The sequence below is a fragment of the Meriones unguiculatus genome, chromosome 19, assembly GCF_030254825.1.
Source record: "Meriones unguiculatus strain TT.TT164.6M chromosome 19, Bangor_MerUng_6.1, whole genome shotgun sequence".
NCBI lineage: Eukaryota > Metazoa > Chordata > Mammalia > Rodentia > Muridae > Meriones > Meriones unguiculatus.
Window position 1 is genome coordinate 32264203 of NC_083366.1, and position 22066 is coordinate 32286268.

A 22066-nucleotide genomic window follows, 5' to 3' on the forward strand; every position below is an offset into this window, starting at 1 on the left:
GCTTATTACAGTTACTTCCAATTTTGTGCAAGTGGCATGACTTTATTCTTCTTTGCAGGTAAAAAAATATCCAATTGTGTATATATATATATATATATACCATATTTTCTTAATCCATTCCTCTATTGTTGGACACCTAGGTTGGTTCTACACTTTGGCCATTGTTAATAAGGGGTGATTAGTAAGCACTGATGTGAAAGCATCTCTGTGATATGTTGACTCGGATTTCAAGGTGATATATGTAGGCCCTAGGAAAGCTCTAGTTTTGTGAGGAAATTCCATATTGTTTCCTGCATGTCTAGAGTAGATTACATTCTGTGAGCAATGTATAAAGATTACTCACCGTCTGCATTCTTCACAATATCTACTATTTGTTCTCTTGATCGCTGCCATTGTAAATGAGTGTGGTGTAATCTCAATGGCTCTTGTGTTTGCATTTTTTCTGATGGTCAGTGATTTTGAACCAGTTTCTTTTTAAACATTTTTCTTTAGATGTACAGATTTTAGTATGTTTATCCTGTATTATATATCTAATATCCACTCATGAGTGAGTATATACCCTGTGTGTCTTTCTGCTTCTGGGATACCCACTCAGGATGATCTTTTCCAGTCTCCAACATTTGCCTGAAAATTTCATGATTTCCTAAGAAGGAGGACTGTGGCTAAGATGCCCAATCCCCACTCAAAAAGGCAAAGAGGATGGACATCAGAAGAGGGAGAAAACAGGGAATAGGACAGGAGCCTACCACAGAGGGCCTCTGAAAGGCTCTACCCTGCAGGGTATCAAAGCAGATGCTGAGACTCATAGCCAAACTTTGGGCAGAGTGCAGGGAATCTTATGAAAAAAGGGGGAGATAGAAAGACCTGGAAGGGTCTGGAGCTCCACAAGGAGAACAACAGAACCAAAAAAATCTGGGCACAGGGGCCTTTTCTGAGATGGTACTCCAACCAAGGACCATCCATGGAGATAACCTAGAACCCCTGCTCAGATGTAGCCCATGGCAGCTAAGTGTCCAAGTGGGTTCCATAGTAATGGGAACAGAGACTGTCTCTGACATGAACTGATTGGCCTGCTCTTTGATCACCTCCCCCTAAGGGGGAAGCAGCCTTACCAGGCCACAGAGGAAGACAATTCAGCCACTCCTGATGAGACCTAATAGACTAGGATCAGAAGGAAGGGGAGGAGGATCTCCCCCATCAGTGGACTTGGGGAGGGACATGGGTGGAGGAGGGGGAGAGAGGGTGAGATTGGGAGGGGAGAAGGGAGGGAGCTACAGGAGGAAGAAAGTGAATAAACAGTAATAAAAAGAAAAAATAAAAAAACATTTTTCTTTATTATTATTATTATTATTTATTACAATTTATTCACTTTGTATCCCTGCTGTAGCCCCCTCCCTCATCTCCTCATGGCCCCATCATCCCTCCTTCTTCCTCCCCATGTCCCTTCCTTAGTCCTCTGATAGGGGAGGCTCCTCCCTTCTATCTGACCCTAGCTTATCAGGTCTCATGAGGACTGGATCCTCTTTCTCTGTGTCTTAGTAAGGCCACCTCGCCAGTGGGAGGTGATCAACGAGCAGGCAACCACGTTCATTGATTGCCCCTGTTCCCCTTACTAGGAAACCTTCATGGAGACTGAGCTGCCCATGGGCTACATCTGAGCAGGGGGTCTAGGTCTTTTCCATGTATGGTCCTTGGTTGATTCATCAGCCTCTGCAGGACCCCCTGGGCCCACATTTTTTGTTTCTGTTGGTCTCCTTGTGGATCTCCTGTCCTCTGCAGATCTTTCTATCTCCTCCTTCTTGCACAAGATTCTCTGCACTCTGCCCAAAGTTTATCTATGAGTCTCAGCATCTGCTTCTATACCCTGCTGGGTAGATTCTTTCAGAGATCCTCTGTGGTAGGCTCCTGTCCTGTTCCCTGTCTTCTACTTCCAGTATCTATCCTGTTTGATCTTCTGAATGAGAATTAAGCATCTTCCCTAGGGTACTCCTTATTGTTTTGCTTCTTTAGGACTATAGATTCTAGTATGTCTACCTTATATTATGTGGCAAATATCCACTTATAAGTGACTATCATGTGTGTCTTTCTGCTTCTTGGAAACTTCACTCAAGATGGTCTTTTCCAGTTCTATCCATTTGTCTACAAATTTCATGATTTCCTTGTTTTAATTGCTGAGTAATACTCCATTGTGTAAATGTACCACAATTTCTTTACCCATTCCTCGGTTGAGGAGCATGTAGATTGTTTCCAGATTCTGGCTACTATGAATAAAGCTGCTATGAATATAGTTGAGCAAATGCCCTTGTTGTATGGTTGAGCATCTTTCAGATACCTGTCCAGAAGTGGTATAGCTGGATCTTGAGGTAGCACTATTCCTAATTTTCTGAGAAAGAGCCAGATTGATTTCCAAAGTGGTTGTACAAGTTTACATTCCCACCAGCAATGGAAGAGAATTCTTCTTTCTCCACAACCTTTCTAGCATGTGTTGTCACCTGAGTTTTTGATCTTTACCATTCTGATGGGTGTAAAGTGGAATCTTAGGGTCCTTTTGATTTGCATTTCCCTGATGACTAAGGGCATTGAACATTTTTTAAATATAATTTTTTATTTATTATAATTTATTCACTTTGTATTCCAGCTGTAGCCCCCTCCCTTGTCTCCTCCCAATCCCACCCTCCCTCCCTCATTTTCTCCCCTGCCCCTTCTCCAGTCCACTGATAGGGGAGGTCCTCCTCCCCTTCCACCTGACCCTAGCCTATCAGGTCTCATCAGGACTGTCTTTCATAGCTTTCCTCTTTGCCCTGGTAAGGCTGCTCCACACCCCCTTCAGGGGAGGTTATCAAAGAGCCAGCCACTGAGTTGATGTTAGAGACAGCCCCTGTTACCCTTACTAGGAAGCTCATTTGGAGACTGAGCTGCAATGAGCTACATTTGTACAGGGGTTCTAGGTTATCTCCATGGATGGTCCTTGGTTGGAGTATCAGTCTCAGAAAAGATCCCTGTGCCCAGACTTTTTGGCTCTGTTGTTCTCCTTGTGGAGCTCCAGATCCTTCCAGGTCTTTCTATTTCCCTCTTCTTTCATAAGATTCCCTGCACTCTACCCAAAATTTGGCTATGAGTCTCAGAATCTGCTTTAATATCCTGCTGGGTAGAGCCTTTCAGAGGCCCTCTGTGGTAAGCTCCTGTCTTGTTCCTTGTTTTCACCTTCTTTGATACCATCCCATTTGCCTTTCTGAATGAGGATTGAGCATCTTACCTAGGGTCCTCCTTCTTGCTTAGCTCCTTTAGGTGTACATATTTTAGTATGATTATCCTATATTACATGTCTAATATGCACTTATAAGTGAGTATATACCATGTGTGTCTTTCTGCTTCTGGGATACCTCACTCAGGATGATCTTTTCTAGTTCCCACCATTTGCCTGCAAATTTCATGCTTTACTTGTTTTTAATTGCTGAGTAGTGTTCCATTGTGTGAAGGTGGCTGAGAGGTCTAAGTCACCTGACTCAAGCACAGCTTCCTCGTAGTGAGGGTTCTGGTCTCCCCTCTAGGCGTGGATTCAAATCCCACTCCTGACACACATACCGTTGAGCATTTCTTTAAGTGTTTTTCTGCCATTTGATATTTCTCTGTTGAGGATTCTCTGTTTAACTCTGTACCCCATTTTTAAATTGGATTACTTGTAAGCCAGTTTCTTGACAATATGTACTTATTCAAGGACTGGTTTTCTTTTCATTAGCCAGTGTATTATTTATTATTATTGTTGTTTTGGTGTTTGATTTTGGAAGTCTACATGTAGAAAAATGCAAATAGATCCATACTTATCACCCTGCACAAAACTAAAGTCCAAGTGTATCAAAGACCTTAACATAAAACTAGATACACTAAACCACTTAGAAGAAAAAGTAGGGAATACCCTTGAACTCATTGGCACAGGAGGCAACGTCCTGAACAGGACACCAACAGCACAGGCTCTAAGAGCAACAATCAATAAATGGCACCTCATGAAACTGAAAAGCTTCTGTAAAGCAAAGGATACTGTCCTCAGAACAAAACAACAGCCTACACATTGGGAAAAAATCTTCACCAACCCTATATCTGACAGAGGGCTAATATCCAGTATATATAAAGAACTAAAGAAGTTAAACAGCAAAAAATCAAGTAATCCAATTAAAAAATGGGGTACAGAGCTAAACAGAGAATTCTCTGCAGAGGAATATCGAATGGCAGAGAAACACTTAAAGAAATGCTCAACCTCATTAGCTATTAGGGAAATGCAAATCAAAATGACCCTAATATTTCACCTTACACCCATCAGAATGGCTAAGATAAAAAACTCAAGAGGCAACAGATGCTGGAGAGGTTGTGGAGAAAGGGGAACCCTCCTCCACTGCTGGTGGGAATGTAAACTGGTACAACCATTCTGGAAAGCAATCTGGAGCTTTCTCAGACAACTAGGAACAGCGCTTCCTCAAGATCCAGCTATACCACTCCTAGGAATATATCCAAAAGATTCTCAACTACACAAAAAGGACATTTGCTCAACCATGTTTGTAGCAGCCTTATTTGTAATCAGAAGCTGGAAACAGCCCAGATGCCCCTCAGTGGAGGAATGGATGCACAAATTGTGGTATATCTACACAATGGAATATTACTCAGCAATAAAAACCAAGGAAATCATGAAATTTGCAGGTAAATGGTGGGATCTGGAAAAGATCATCCTGAGTGAGCTATCCCAGAAGCAGAAAGATGCACATGGTATATACTCACTCATATAGACATATAATATAGGATGAACCTACTAAAATCTGTACACCTAAAGAAACTAATCAAGAGAGAGGACTCTTGCTAAAATGCTCAATTCTTATCCAGAAAGGCAAAGAGGCTGGACATCAGAAGAAGGAGAAAAGAGGGAACAAGTCAGGAGCCTGACACAGAGGACCTCTGAAAAGCTCTGCCCTGCAGATTATCAATGTAGATTTTTGGAATTCTTTGTATATCGTAGATATTTATCCTCTATCACATCTATAGTCAGTAAACATTTTCCTTTATTCTCTGGTCAGTCTCTTAACCTAATATTTTACCCTTCATTATATGAATATACAGTTTTCTCAGCACCATTTGTTGAAGACGTTGTCTTTTCTACAATCAGTATTTTTGGCATCTTTGTGAAAAGTGTCATCTGGCCATACCAACTTGAGTTTATTTCTGAATCCTCTATTCTGTCCCTATGTGCCCATTTTATTGCATGTATTATGTTGCCTTTATTACTATGGCTCTATAATATTACTTAAAAGTTAGGTATGATTATACCTCCAACACTGTTCTTTATGTTTGAGATTGTTTTGGCTACCAAGGATCTTTGGGATTCTACATAACATTTTTATTTTATTTTATTTTTATTTTTAGTTACATTTTGTTAACTCTGTGTCCCAGCTGTATCCCGCTCCCTCATTCCCTCCCCAACCCCGCACTCCCTCCCTGGTCTCCTCCCTGCCCCTTTCCAAGTCCACTGATAGGGGAGGACCTCCTCCCCTTTCATCTGACCCTGTTTTATCAGGTATCTTCAGGGCTGGCTGCAAAGTCCTCTTCTGTGGCCTAACAGGACTGCTCCTCCCTTCGGGGGTGGGGAGACCAAAGAGCCAGTCATTGAGTTCCTGTCAGAAATAGTCCTTGTTCCCCTTACTTTGGGAAACTACTTGGTTACTGAGTTCCCACGGGCCACATCGGAGCAGAAGTTCCAGGTTATATCTATAGACGGTCCTTGGTTGAGTGTCAGTCTCAGAAAAGACCCTGTGCCCGGATATATTTGGTCCTTGTAAGGATAGAGCTCCTATCCTTTCCATATCATACTAACTCCCCTTCTTTCTTATGATTCCCTGCACTCTGCTTTGAAATACTGCTAGGTAGAGTCTTTCAGATGCCTTTTGTGGTAGACTCCTGTCATACGTTCAATGCACATCCCATTTGTCTTTCTAAATGAGGATTGATCATCTTCGCCTGTGTCCACTTTCTTGATTATCTTCTTTAGGTGTGTAGATTTCATTATGTTTATCATATCTTGTAGGTCTATATAAGCGAGTATATACCATGTTTGTCTTTCTCCTTCTGGGATACTTCACTCAGAATGATCTTTTCTAGATCCCACCACTTGCCTGCAAATTTCATGATTTCCTCCTTTTTGATTGCTGAGTAGTATTCCATTGTGTAAAAATACCACAATTTCTGTATCCATTCCTCCGTTGATGGACATCTGGGTTGTTTCCAAGTTCTGGCTATTACAAATAAAGCTGCTACAAACATGTTTGAACAAATGTCCTTGTTGTGTACTTGAGCAAATTTTGGGTATATACCTAGGAGTGGTATAGCTGGGACTTGAGGTAGCACTACTCCTAGTTGTCTGAGAAAGCGCCAGATTGACTTCCAAAGTGGTTGTACCAGTTTGCATTCCCACCAGCAATGGAGTAGGGTTCCCCTTTCTCCACAACCTCTCCAGCATGTGTTATCACTTGAGTTTTTCATCTTGGCCATTCTGATGGGTGTAAGGTGAAATCTCAGGGTCGTTTTGATTTGCATTTCCCTAATGGCTAATGAGGTTGAGCATTTCTTTAAGTGTTTCTCTGCCATTCGATGTTCCTCTTTCGAGAATTCTCTGTTTAGTTCCGTTCCCCATTTTTTAATGGGATTACTTGGTTTGTTGCTTTTCAGCTTCTTTAGTTCTTTATATATACTGGATATTAGCCCTCTGTCAGATAAAGGGTTGGTGAAGATTCTTTCCCAATCTGTAGGCTGTCGTTTTGTTTTGATGACAGTGTCTTTTGCTTTACAGAAGCTTTTCAGTTTCATAAGGTCCCATTTATTGATTTTCTTAGAGCCTGTGCTGTTGGTGTTGTGTTCAGGAAGTTTTCTCCTGTGCCAATGAGTTCTAGGCTGTTCCCCACTTTTTTTTTCCAACTGATTTAGAGTATCTGGTTTTATGTTGAGGTCCTTGATCCACTTTGACTTTAGTTTTGTGCAGGGTGATAAATATAGATCTATTTGCATTTTTCTGCATGTAGACATCCAGTTGGTCCAGCACCATTTGTTGAAGATGCTGTCTTTTTTTAATTGAATGGATTTGGCTTCTTTGTCAAATATTGAGTATTCATAGGTGTGTGGGTTTATTTCTGGGTCTTCTATGCGGTTCCATTGATCCTCCTTTCTGTTTCTATGCCAATACCATGCAGTTTTCATTACTGTTGCCCTGTAGTACAGCTTGAGATCCGGGATGGAGATACCTCCAGATGATCTGTTGTACAGGATCGTTTTGGAGATTCTGGGTTTTTTGTTTCTGCATATGAAACTGAGAATCTTTTTTTCAAGGTCTGTAAAGAATTGAGTTGGTATTTTGATGGGAATTGCATTGAATCTGTAGATTGCTTATGGCAGTATGGCCATTTTCACAATGTTAATCCTACCAATCTATGAGCACGGGGGATCTTTCCATCTCCTGATATCTTCTTCGATTTCTTTCTTCAGAGACTTGAAGTTTTTCTCAAACAGGTCTTTCACTTGCTTGGTTAGAGTCACCCAAGGTACTTTATGTTATTAGTGGCTGTTGTGAAGGGTGTTGTTTCCCTAATTTCTTTCTCAGCCTTTTTGTCTTTGATATACAGGAGGGCTTCTGATTTTTTTGAGTTGATTTTGTATCCTGCCACTTTGCTGAAGGTGTTTATCAGCTGAAGGAGTTCTCTGGTTGAATTTTTGGGGTCGCTCATGTATACTATCATATCATCTGCAAATAGTGACACTTTGACCTCTTCCTTTCCGATTTGTATCCCCTTGATCTCCTTTAGTTGTCTTATTGCTCTGGCTAGGACTTCAAGTACTATGGTGAAGAGATATGGAGACAATGGGCAGCCTTGTCTTGTCCCTGATTTCAGTGGGATTGATTTAAGTTTCTCTCCATTGACTCAGTCAACATAACTGTTCTGGTTAGGGTTACTTTTGCTATGATGAAACAGCATGACCAAAAGCAAGTATGGGAGGAAAGCTTATGCTTCCACATCAAAATTCATTATCAAAGACACCAGGACAGGAATTCAAACAGGGCAGGAACCTGGAGGCAGAAAAAGAGGCCATGGAGGAGTGTTGCTTACTGGCTTGATCGTCATGGCCTGCTTAGCCTGCTTTCTTGTAGAACCCAGGACCACCAGCCCAGGGATGGCACCACTCACAATGGACTTGGTCCTTCCCAATCAATCACTAATTAGAAAATGTTCTACAGGCCTGTCTACAGCCTGATTTTATAGAGGCATTTTCTAAACTGAGGCTTCCTCCTCTAAAGATGACGTTAGCTTGTATCAAGCTGACATGGAACTAGTCAAGGACAATAACAAAGCTAATTCTTCAAAGGCATGTCCATAACCCCATCTCCTGGGTGACAGTAGATTCCAAATTCCACACTATTGATTTCTCTACTTTCTTGTCTTGCCACTTTGCTAAATGTGGTTACCTGCTTTAAGAGTTTTCTGGTGGAGAGGTTTTTGGTTTTGTTTTTCTAAGATTCAAGCAAGGTCTGATCATTTATTTGTTACTTTTAAAGGCTTAATTTTACCTAGACTCAGACATCTTAAAAGTAGAAGCTCTCCGGAAAGTCAGCCTACATCTCTTGGCAATTTGTTCCTAGTATTATTATTATTATTATTATTATTATTATTATTGCATCTTTCATGCTCTTGGCCAGAAGTTTAGAAAACAGCCTTCTCATTTTTCTTAGTGCGCTCTTTCTTCTGAGCAATGCACTACTTTGAAATGCACCACCAATTTGAAACCACTCAGACTGGCGTCCACAATGCATTCTGAACACACTGTGCTTCCTCTCTCCCATTCCCTTGGGTCTATAACAAGAATGCCCTCTACTCAAGGTGTACTGCTCTGGCCCAAGACACCGTGTTTCAGGTGAAAACCTTGTTTGTCATTCCCCCACTCCTTCAAACCACATAACCCTTCATTCTCCCAGAGCATCAGGAGCTACTTCTGTGTCATGCATGTCTCACAGAAAAGACAATGATTGTTCGCATTCATTGTCCAATGAGTTTATGAATCATTTTTCGTGGACTTATGCACTAACTTGTCTATTCTGAAGTTGAGACCCATTGATCTACCAGGTGGTGGGGAATGTACAGGACAAAACAAATATTACCTCTTCTGAATTAAAGCTTGCAAACAATGGAGAGGACAACTTTAGATACTAAGAAATAAGTGTTCTGTTGTAACTTATGACTTCTGAGATATGCAAGGAGAGACTATGGTACTCTACCGAACAAGTAGTCCAAGAAAGTGACCGCGTGGCTAAGAATGAGGAGATAGATAAGAAATGAGAATGGGTGTGTGAAGGGCTGTAGTATGGGAGAGTCTGACACCTTGAGGCCCTGAGACTCTGTGAATGACGTGTGCTTTCACCTCCTGCAGTTCCTTTCTCATCATACTGTCATTTCTGAAGCCAGAGCCCAGAGAGGAATGCTCAGTTTTTGCAGACTAAAAATTCTAAAGGGCTAAACTGTCTCCCCCATGATGTCAGATCCTATACTTTCAGTGCAGAAAAAGACAGAAACATGAATTTTATCTTGAGTTTCTATAAGGCCTGTATATTTTCTGCTTCACTAGAGCAATCATCTATGCTAGCTGAAGCAGAAACTATGAGGTGAAGAATGTTTTAAGAGTCCAAATCTTTCACAGGAACTGGAGGGACAGCCAGAATACAGATACCTAGCCCTGCAGAAAGACAAGTGGGTCACGGTTGCTTGCTTTCACACTAAGATACTGATTTAGTTGATTATCTTGTTGCTGGGACAAAACACCTGACAAATGCAATGGTTGGAAAGAGGGTTTGTTTTTGGCTCAGTGTGAGGGCACAGTCTGTTATAGCAGAGACGATATGGTGGCAGGAACTTAAGGTCCCATCTATCCAAAGTCGGGATGCTCCCTTTTATTCAGTCCAAGTTCCCAGCCCATGTTGTAGTATTGCTCTCATGTAGATGAGGGCGAGTCCTACCATAATTGCCTCAGTCTAGATAATCACTTACTAACATTGCCAGAGGCTTGTCTCTTCAGTGATTCTAGATCCCATCAAGTTGACATTCAGATTTAACCATCACAGATGCCCCACAGTTCATATGAAGCATCGGTTGGAATGAGAAAACAGGAAAAGATGAAGGATAAAAGGTTTGGACTCAGAACCACAGGATTAGCTCTGTAGTTGCTTTGTGCCATTTATCAACAGGTTAGCACCTACAGCTTTGGGTTTCTTATTTAAAAAGTGGAAAGAGATAAACACAGTGCCTGATGAGTGCACTCACTGGTGACCTGATGCTGGTTGAACATATTTATTGTCTTTACAGCCCCTTCTTTTTGAAGATAACTGGAATGAACACCATTGCTTCTCTGCTTTATTAACAAAAACTGTTTGTATCCTTTGGAAAGGAACTTATTTGCAAAATTCAACTGTGTTTCAATTCACAGTGTGTGCTCATAGCCATGTTTGGATTATTGATGGTTGTATTATATGCTTTTATAGCTAATGCTTCATTTAATTAAAAAAAATAAAGACTTCCCTAGCTCTGTGTACCATTATATCCAAGTATAAATTTGCCTCATTGTGGCAGTTCTCCAAGTGATAGTATATGTCCATATTATCCATCATGAAGTCATAGAGTCAGATATTTGTATACAATGGCATGTAGAAAGGAGGATGTTCTTTCATGTATAATAATGTATATCACAGACTTTGCTTCATTCCAGACTAAACCATGGGAGTAAATGGATAACAAAACATGGTTCTGAATTATCAGGGATTTTTTTCTCACATATTTGGGTATTTGTTCATAAGAATAGTTACTTTCCTTAGAATATAGATCATATTGAAATGGTTAAATATCAAGGAAACTGGCCAAAAGCAACAAAAAATGAGTACACGACTGAGAAGAATTAGAAAATTTTGGTAAAAAGAAAAAACCCAAGATAACATACATTATAAAGAGAGAAAAAAAAAAACCAAACATGGACTTTGGTGCATATGTTTAAGTACAGCATGATCTAAGGATTTGACAATAGTCCTCTAACTATCCCTTTCCCAGCCCATCCAGAGACAGTTATCAGCACTTGGTAGAAATATTACTGTTCTACGCTTGGGAATCTAGGGCTATTGTCAGGGTGAATTTCAGAAGGACATAATGAATCTATACACTTTATTTGGAAAGATGTAATAAAAGGAATTTAGTACTGGAGAAATGGGCTCTAAAACAAAGCCCCACATTAATCCTCTGTCTAAATGGATCGTAGCTAAGCTGCTGCCTTTGCCCTGAGGTCTGCTGAATATAACATCTCAGAATGACAGCTATAGTACTGAAGGGTGTGGCTGGGGCTGCTGTTAAGGCCAGAACAATATCCTCTTGTCTCACCAAGATGATGACCAGCAAGCGGCAATCAGTATGTTATTGCCACTGTCACATGCCTGCCAATGCTCATGAACTTGGTGAGTGGACACTGGGACACTGCTATAGAAAAGCAAGTTTCCTCAGGCCAATGTTGCAGCAGTTACTGGCCACGTTATTCCTACCTTCCGAACCTTACACGACGGCAGCCAAATGGAGAGACCAATTTTGCCTTCAGGATTCAGGTGAATAAGGATCTAGGAATTAATTTTTAGAAGACAAGATTCTTCACTAGAGGAAGGTACTTGAGGACAGAAGAGAGCAGGGGTGGACGCTGTGGTCAAGTCATGCTCCCTCCCACAATGACCATTGGCACCTCTCCAGCACTCTACCTACACGTGCACTGTTATATGCTGTTTGTTGACACTACTAGACACTGTCATCTTAGTTGATGCCTGAGAGCCTTAGATCATTTACTGCAAAACGATAACGATGTTAGCATCTCATTCTGAATATTAACTGGACTATCACAGCAGTGATCTTAACAAAATCAGACATAAAGTAGCTATTTGTTCAGAGTTTGTGGAAAACTAAGGCACTCTAAAGTCCTAAGGTGCTTAATGAGAAAAAGTGACTTTAAACATTTAAAGTTGTTTTATAAACCTTTATTATATATGAAATCTTATAAAGGGATTAAAAGCTTAACCCCTTGCTTGGTGCTATTGGGGAATGGTGAAACCTGTAAGACATAAAGTCTGGGAGAAGATCTTCTAGTCATTGGGGATGTGTCCTTGAAGGTGTCATTGGAATCCTAGCTCCTTCCTCATCCTCTCTTCTTCACTTTCTTGTCATAAATGAGCAGCATTGCTCTGCCAAGTGTCCTCTGTCATGGCGTGTTGCCTTGCCATAGCATCCCAAAGTAAGGAAGCCAACAGCTCAGAGACTAAAACCTCTGAAACAAGGAGCCAAAATAAATAAGTTGGTTGTCTCAGAAAGTTTGATGCAGCACTAGAAAGCTGAATAACATAGCTTATGCACATGTTTCCTGGTTTGGGCCTTAAATCAGCTCCATGGATCCTGGTTTGGATCTTGAACCAGAACCACGAGCAAAGGTAAATTTCTTTTCTTTATAAATATCCTAGTATTTGTATCATTATCAAAAGGAAGAAAAAGGGCTTTTGTTTGATTGGTTTGTTGTTGTTATTTTTGCTACCTCATTTAAAATGCAAGAACAAAGAGACAAAAATATCAGAACATGTAACATATGGGTAATAATATGTGGGCTGGTGATGTAACTCTATGGTATATACCATTTCCATTGCAAGTGTGAAGCTTTGGTATGTTAGTTACTTTTCTCATTGCTATGACAAAAGAGCCGAAATAGTTACTCTAAGGAAGAAAGATAATTTTGGTTACAAGGTTCAGTAATCCACTGTGGTAAGAAAGCCACAGTAGCAGGAGTTTGGGGCAGTTGTCACCATATGTTCAAAGTCAAGGAGTCATGGAGCAATGAATGCTTGTGTCAGTGAACTCTTGCTCTCTCCTTTTCACTCAGTCCTGAACCCTGTCACATCGGAAATGATGCTGTTTACATTTAGAGCCTCTTCCCACTTCCCATCTCAATCAGCTTAACCTATATGATCCCTCACAGGCAAGCCTAGATTTTGTTTTTATGTCGCTTCTGAATTCTATTGACCTGACAATGAACTCCATACCTGGTGTTCTAGTTTCCTTTCTGCTGTGGTGATAAAACACTCTGGCCAAAAGCAATCTGGGGAGGCAGGAGTTTATTTGGCTCACACTTGCAGGTTTCAATCCATCACCAAGAGAAGGAAGGGCAGGAAGTCAAAGCAGGAACTCAAGGAAGGAAACTGGAGTCAGGAACCATGGAGGAAGCCCCTGGCTTGCTCACAGGCTTGCGTTAAGCAAGCTGTATTATACATGCTGTAAAAGATGGTACACTCCACAGGGTATCAGGCCCACCCACATAATTAACCCATCAAGGCTGTTCCTCACAGATATGGCCACAGGCCAATCTGATCTGGGAAATCCCTCAACTGAGACTCCTCCAGATGACTATAGGTAATAACAAGTTGGCAGTTGAAGCTGACTAGAACACCTGGGTTCCATAGGAAAACACACACACACACACACACACACACACTCACCTACATATAAAACATTGCACATATTTATGTGCATACATGGGTATATCTTGTGTGTATCTAACATCTGTCTTCCATTTCTATCCAGGTTGAGAAGCAGAGAGATGACTCTTGCTTTGTGAAGCATCTATCAGAGCTGTGTTCTTTTGAAAATTGTGTGATAACTTATCACAGTTATCTCAGCTTTTATGAAACAGGACCAAATAGGACATTGTTTTGGTATGCATAAGTATTAATTAGCATAATTACACAAGTGTACAAATATGCACACACATTAAGCAGGATTAAGATGCAGAAACAGTCTCAGCCTCAAACCATTCAAGATAATCAATTTGATAAAGACTATGACCCCTAACTTCACACAAGCATTTCAAAGCTCTAGATTATGGCCATACTTCATTAACATAACTTTAAACAACTTTTCCAGTTATTTCTTGACATTCTGAATTCTGAATGCATGAATGTTCTCTAATTTTATTGTTTAAAATCAGTCTGCAAATTCTAGCAGGCTGATATCATACTATGATAATGACTGTGATTTATTAACGCTAAATTAATAAACAAATTATGAACACATTATGTCTATTTTATCTATTGGTTGTTTAATGTGATTTTAGTTGTGCACATTTCATTAAACAGCCTTAATAGGGCTTTACTTCAGAGTTAAAGTAATTGCTACTTTTAAAATCTGATAACCCTCAAAAATGTTTCAAGATCTTAATTAGGAGCTGGAAAGATGCTTTAACAGTTAAAGGCGCTTGATAGCAAGCCCATCAACCCGAATTTTATCCCCCAAGACGCACAGCATAAGGAGAGAACCAAAAGATGAGAACAGGACCTACTCAAGTTGTTCCCTGGCATCCGTGAGGGCCATGGCATATGCAGGCTCATTTATAGCCGCACACAGACTGAGACCAGGACACATACTCATACATACACATACTCATACATACATACATACAGGACACATACTCATACATACTCATACATACACATACTCATACATACATACATACAGGACACATACTCATACATACACATACTCATACATACACATACTCATGCGCACACACGCATGCTCGTGCAAGCATGTGTGTGCGAACACACACACACACACACAAATAAATGTAATTTTTAAATTTTACATTTTTAAATATTTGGAGTGTGCAATGAGGATAAAAAATTTCTATAGCTGATTTCTAAATAACATAGCACTTTAATGGCCAGAGTTAATCAATTGTACTCATCAAATTATTTATCTTTTAACATCAGCAAAAGAGACATGGGCATTACTAAATTTTAAATGTAAGTATAGACTAATAAACACTTCACCTATTTGTTAAAATCATGAAGGCACAGCGTAATACAATTGAAAATACCTGCTCATAACGTAAGAAAGCAGCCTGTATGTGCTTGTTTGGACCGAATGTTAAACTTCTGCCCATATCCTGACATTTAGAAACCGTCCTCCAGTCCATGCTCATATGGTCAGAAGCCTTTTTACATGAGCTACAACTAAAAGAGTATTGAAGTGTCAAGCTTGGGCTGATTAATACCCAGAAAGTAGGGTTCTATCACAATTCATTTAGAAAAAACATAAAGTAATTTTTAAATTTCTTCAAAATAAATGAAGAAATGTATTGACTATGAAGAAAAGTAACCCAAAACAAAACAAAATAAAAAAAACCTACACTATCTCATCAATTATTCTCTGATGATATAAATTGCAGTTTTATATCCATTTTGAAGTAACTTGAAATAAGTTCTCCATGAAGATTAGATGAAAATACCAGATGGAGGCAATATATCTTTCTACAGGCAGAACATCATTCTTATATGTCTGCCTATCACTGAAACCGCACGATCCTTCTCCATACAACCACCCTTAAAAATAATTTATTGCTTTTATCTGTCTTTACTATCTATTCTGTTAAGAGGAGCAACCAAAATGCTATAATGCTGTAACCCCTTGTTAGTATCCCATGGCTCTGGTTAAGGGCATCATGTGTGACTTGGTAACAGTGTCATTGAAGAGGCAACATCACCTTCTGTGTACACATATCTTCACCTCTTTAGAGCAGAAGAAACTCATATTTGGCTAGAAAAGTCTGGAGGTTATATAATGACAGAAAGCATCATAATTTTGTCTCTGCTTGGGCACTTCTCTGCCTTAGTGATGTAGAAACGTACATACCTGATACTGTTCACAACGCCGACATATTTCTATGGTCCGTGTGAACTCTACTGCCAGGAGAGGCAGCTTCAACTGTGGTGGGGGAGGGATGCACTGCATCGCCCCTTCTGGAAATGACAGGTCAGATGAAATAAGTACCCCCACCTTTAAATTTAAAGTTTGTGACTTGGGCTTAGACAAAGCACCACAAATCCGGATAGGCAAGTTACCAAAGATACACAAATTATAAACCTTTAAGATTCACAGATAATTTTTGGATTGGGAAACTGTATTTGCAGCTTGATGCTATTTAAAGTGTTGCCATTCAGCATTAAATAGCATCACAGCTACATGTGTGTAGCCGCTATGACAATAACAAATTGTCAGATTAAGCTTTTGAAATGACGAGTTACGGTTCTTTTGGCTCAGTCAAAAATGTCATGTTAACACCAGATCTTATTCACTCAAAGTTTCATGAAACTCAATATGGCTAATGATCTCTTACTTTTTTTCTAGCTGCCTTTTTTTTTTTAACTACTTCCTCCTCCTTTGGGTTTTCCTCTTCCTCTATATTTCTCCCTTCCTCTTTTAGGCACCTTCTAATGCTTTCTTACCCTACACAACCTGTGATTAAGCTTATATACTCACAGGATACCAAGCCACAGTTTGACAAACTCTAGCTTGGATCTATCTATATGTTGATCTGCAGAGGTAGGAGGCATGAATTGATGCACAGACCACAGAGGAATGCTGCTTACGGGCTTGTTCCCGTGGCTTACACAGATTGCCTTTTTATCCCACCCCAGGCCACCTGCCCAGGGATGACAACACCCACAATGGGCTGTGCCCTCTGACTTCAACCTTAATCAAGAAAATGCCCTACAAGCACACACCTACAGAGCAACTTGATGAGCATAGTTCCTCAGCTGAGAGTCCCTCTTCCTAGGTCTCACTAGTTTGTGTCAAGTGGACTAAAACTAACCAGCCCATTTATTCCTGCTGTGTTTCACACTCAGTAAGTTTCACATTCAGCTCTTTGTCTTCTCCAACGGCATTGTCTTTTTTTCTCCTTATCTTGAGACATGGCATCATCGTTCACAAACTGAGGGAAGACGCTCCCGTGAAGAGTTGGCTTAAGATTATGTACTTGTGTATGTGCACACGAAACAAACAATTCCTTCAAGTGAGAAATTATGTTCCCAATTAAAGCCACGGTAAGATGGATTGGAGATTGAGGCAAAACTAAAGTTTCAGGCCATTCAAGGGAGTAATGAATGCTTAACTGTAGCTATTTAGAGCCCTATTGGCCATACAGACTCAGGCTGTCCAAATGGGGTCTTTTGTCAAGACATTAAAAAACAAACAAACAAACCAACAAACCAAAAAAGGATTATAGAGCAGAATATCTGGATATTTAGTGCTGATAGCCAAAGATACAACAAAACACCATGAACTAAAAGCATATGCTTGATAGGTTGTTGTGATTTTGTAATCTCTGTTTTAGACAGATGTTATTTTATTTGAAAACTTTAAAATTATTAAATTTTTCTAATCAGAAGCTAAATTTTTCTAGTATTTTAATAAAACATCAGAATGTCTATTGCTTCACCTTTATTAGACACACACACACACACACAAATGCATTATGAATTATGAATAAGATTCTTGTTGAACTATCAAACCACACGCATAAGACTTTCCTCTTCAGGGCACACCGTCAGCCTCTCTGGATAAATCAGTAGCTCTAATGAGTAGAGCCGTGGTGGGGATGTACTCACCAATAAGGTACATGCCAATCCAGTCTCCAGCGTCTACTTCTTCCTTGATGTCCCAGTGGATCACCAAATCCTGGGAGTGCCCTATAGAATAGTAGGAGCTGCTGACCATGAGTGTAGAGCGGCTGTCTGAAGTGACCAGGTCAGTGTCGCTGGTGGAGCGAGGGATGGTGATGCCATCATGGGCGCCATTCCTGATGTCTATGTTATGGAACTGGTCTGGGTTATAGCTGTAGCGGAGGGGCTCTTTGCAGCGGCGCCGGCTCTGGGAGTTTCTAGATGGAGACGCCATGGCAGCCAGGCCTAAAAACCTGTTCTGGTACAGGTTCTGTGGGAGAAAGGAGACATTGAACAGGGTCAGGAAAACCCAGCAACTTCTGTCACCTCCTGACAGATATCAAACGATGTGTTGAGGGAAGTAAATGGTGAGGGGGCTGCCCTTTGGGGAGATGGGAAACAGGACGTACAGCATTATTTCCGGAGTGTTTTCTCTGCATGCACACAGGAACAAGAACAAAACCGCGAGGCGCCTTTCTATTCATGCCGTCCTGGAACCTCTGCCTCCTTCAGCTCTCTTCAACCAAATTGATTCTAGAAGGAGTGGGCTGCCAGGAAAAGTGCTGTTCCCAAAGAAGAGCCATTTTCTGGTTTCTCTAGCACCAGTTCAATTGGTTCAAATTTTATCCTTTTATAGGTTAAATTATGATTATCTTCATTAAATATTTCAGTCATTCTTGATGCATCCAATCCATTCACATAGTTCAGAATGGCTCTTACCCTCTCTCTTTTTAACCCTTGACCCTATGGCCTATCTCTGGGCCCTCTGAAATGTCTATGAAGGATTTTGTAATTCTAGTAATTTTGAACACAACAGTTGTTGATCAGATTCAATCTCAGAGGAGTGTCTTCTTTGAACTGATGTTATTGTAGAAAGCATTGCAGTTGCTTTCTCTTTGTTCATGCTTACAGCATTGCGTGTTTAAGATTAGCTAACAGAGAAGGTCACCATCACACAGAACCTGTGCAGGCATTTACTCTCAGAATGAGTGAGGATGACTCTGACTTCACCAATGAATACTAAGATTGTATTAACATAAGCATTTTGGGGATTTCGGCTTATATGTTCTGTGACCAATAACACTTACACTTTTTACAAAAGAAAAAGGACCAAGAAAGGCATTGAATTGTGCTATTTAGACTCCAGGGACTGTACCTTGTTATACATACTAATTAAGTGGGAGTTAATGATATTTTGTGTTCCAACCATAAGGACTAGACCCTAGTGTGGGTCTACTCTTCAAATTGTATGAGTCTTAAGTTTGCATACACTTAAGTGTACCAATAATATCAACTAATAGCATGGAGAATGAAAAACTACACGCAATTAAATGAACAGCCAAATGTGTAATTATGAATTTAACCAAACAACCATCCTAGATAGTACAGCTCTGCCAGCTTTTCAGCTGTGTTATCTCCTGACCACATGATCCTCATGGATCTTACCTTCTTCAGCCAGGAATGGGCTATTGTCAGCAGAGTAAAGGCTCAAGAAATAATAATCTACTACAAAAAATAAACCCTGGATCACTTTAGGATAAGAAGACAAACTAGAATGTAGCCTAGGTGGGGCTAGTCATTTGGGCTATGCTACTGGCCTGGTGACCTTTCACATGACCCCAGTAGTACTGACAATTAAGTTCATTCTGTATATACCCTGAAGCCATCCTGTTCATGGCTCTCCAGGTTTCTACAGGGAATTCAGTTTGCAGGCATTGTCTTACGTGAATGCTCTCCCTATAAACTTTAGAAATAAGGCACCCTGGTAAGATTTGATTTGGGGCAGGATATTTTTGTGTTAGTGCTGAGGAAGCTGAGGGTTTTGTTTTTTGTTTGCTTTGTAATAATTTTCTTCTTTTAGTGTGTGTGCATGCGTGTGTGTATGTATCATATGTACATGCACGTTTGTGCATGTTTGCATAAGTGGGTGCCTTTATGAATAGGTGTGTGCATATGTGTGCATGCTTGGATGCAGAGGCCTAGTGCTAGTCTTGGTAATCTTCTTGGATCGCTTTTCCACTTATTTATATCATCCTCATTCATATCAGGGTCTACGACGCAAACCTAGAGTTTGCCTGTGTGGCCAGTTTGCTCCAGGGATTGCCTATCTTTGCCTTAATAGGTGGAAATTATAAGCAAGCCACACTAGGCAGGCTCTGAGGATCTGAACTTTGGTCCTCTTTCTTACATGGCAAGTGCTTTAACTGCTGAGCAGCCTCTTCAGACCAGAGAAAGGAAGTGTGTATGTGTGTGTGCGCACATATGTGTGTGTCTTCATTTGTTATAAGGTTTGTTAATATTGCTGTCTGCTGTGTGAGATTTTTTTTTTGCCTTTTCTTTTTTTTCTGTTTTCTTTCTTTCTTTCTTTCTTTCTTTCTTTCTTTCTTTCTTTCTTTCTTTCCTTTCATTCTTTAACTGGCAGAAAAACAAACCAGATCAAGGGCCCAAGCCTGTAACATTCTCCTATGAATTTCAAGCAGGCCCTCAAAAGATTTTTAAAGTACTTCTCTTTTGTTCAGATGTAAATTCTGCAGCTCTCACGTTATAGAATTCCCCCAAAGAACAATCATTTCTCTTAAAAATTGTCAAACTACATTAGTAATAATGACTTACATGGTTAGAAAAAAAAAGACATAGATGGAAACACTGATGAATTGAGAGGCTTTGCCTGTTAAAACTGCGTTGCAATATGGCATTTGCCTGGAATAAGTATAGCAACCTAAAGATAGTTCTAGAAGACTCTACTCTCTCACCCAGGCTTATCCACCATCCAATGAGGATCTAGTGCAATATTTGATAATTCCACAGTTGTTACAAACATGGAAGGCCGTAAAAGTGGTTTTTCATACTTGCTCATTCATATGGAAGGAAGAATATACACCTTCCTTAGGGGTGTGCTCTAGCTCAAAATCTGCTAGACAATCCCTTTGTATCTCTTTCTGTTTTCAAGTGAGTGGGCGGGCTTTCTAGTCAACAATCCCCTTCTGGCACAGACTCACATCATGGTGTTCCTTGGCTTCCCTTACCATTCCCGTCCTGTGAAGCTTCAGCCTCTTTTTAATGCCTGTGTGTTTTATGTCCTGGCATATGAACTAGTTTTTTTTTTTTTTTTTTTTTATTTTTTAGCCTCCAAAATTTTAGTTAAAATTCTATTTTAAGCAAAATACCCTTTTTAGGGGCAGAATGGTTTATTGCGTCTTATAAAAATAAAATACAGAAAGACAAGAAAGAGACAATAAGTTGTATACAAAGGAGGCTAAATATAAAACTATATTTCTTCATGCCCTAAAAAGGTGTTTTAAACTAACGATTCACAACAAATGATTCTTTTTAATTGTAATTTTCTGTTTTACTGATATGCAGTTAGCAGAATACTATGAGTTGATATAAGGCTATTATTTGACCTATATGTCTTTTGTGATCCAAATTAGGCAACACACTTTTGCCTAATTACTAGTTACTAGTTACAGCTAGCTACTCTTTTAAATACTGTTCATTTTACCAAGTTAGCTTTTAAGCTTTGTTTAGTTTAAACAAAGAAAGCCGTAGGAGTTAATTTTTGAATGCACTGATGGCCTCACATTGAGTTCCTCTGTGATCAGGCTTTTACTGGAAGAAGCAACTCAATCATCTTTTATTTCTAAAGCATGGGGACAGATGGAGATCTTCCCTGTTTTGAGACATACACAGATAAAGACCACATATTGCCTGCAGCGTGATTACGCTGTTTCACAACTCTGGACTTCAGCCTAATCCCTATGGAAGTGTATCCTCCGATATGGGAGCTTTTTCTTTACTTTCTGGGAAAGGAAGGCCCAACCTCTGAATAAGAAAGAAATCAGGTATAACTAAATTGCTCACACACTTTTCTCCATTGTACTAAGTAACTCAATTCTGTTGATAAGCAAAATCAAACACTGACAAAAGATTATAAGAATATCTTAATTTTCCAACCATTAGTCCCTAGTTTGGTACTAGGTTAAGCACAGATTTTAACTGACTCTTGAGAAAATATGTCTAATGAAAGCAATCTAGACATATTTTTAGATTGTTTAGATTTGTTGTTTACTATGATTTACCATAGTAAGGCAGTATTTTGCATCAGTAAAAACAAAACTCTCTGAAAGGAGATGGGATATTAAAACAGAAATATATCACATCCAGAAAGAACATAGTATGTGTCAATATTTTTAAGAGTGAGGGGGACAAAAGGCTCCAAACTTGTCAGTTTTTATCTAAGACTCATTAATAAATTCTTTGTTTTTGAAATATTAGGCTGTGATTGAATTCCATCTCACAAAAATAGCAGAACTAAATATAGAGAAAAACAAGTCTTTTAAAAATGTCTCTAAAAATTAAAAATTGTAAGTAGAAATAAATAATAAAGGAAACATGATTAAAATATATAAGATGGAGTTGTTCAGTTGTGTGTGAGAGAGAAGGGTGGTTTTTGTTCATAAAGCAGATGCTGTTTTACTCAAG

At 39.8% G+C, this 22066-nt stretch overlaps 1 protein-coding gene across 7 annotated transcripts in view; it reads right to left on the minus strand.

Moving 5' to 3' along the window:
* Positions 1 to 22066, minus strand: part of Hecw1 (HECT, C2 and WW domain containing E3 ubiquitin protein ligase 1) — a 302639-nt gene that overhangs the window by 144531 nt on the left and 136042 nt on the right. For all 7 annotated transcript variants that reach the window (XM_060372935.1, XM_060372932.1, XM_060372937.1 and 4 more), the window contains one exon: positions 17531 to 17855. In XM_060372935.1, the coding sequence (XP_060228918.1) occupies positions 17531 to 17855 (325 nt within the window). The remainder of the gene's footprint in view (positions 1 to 17530; positions 17856 to 22066) is intronic.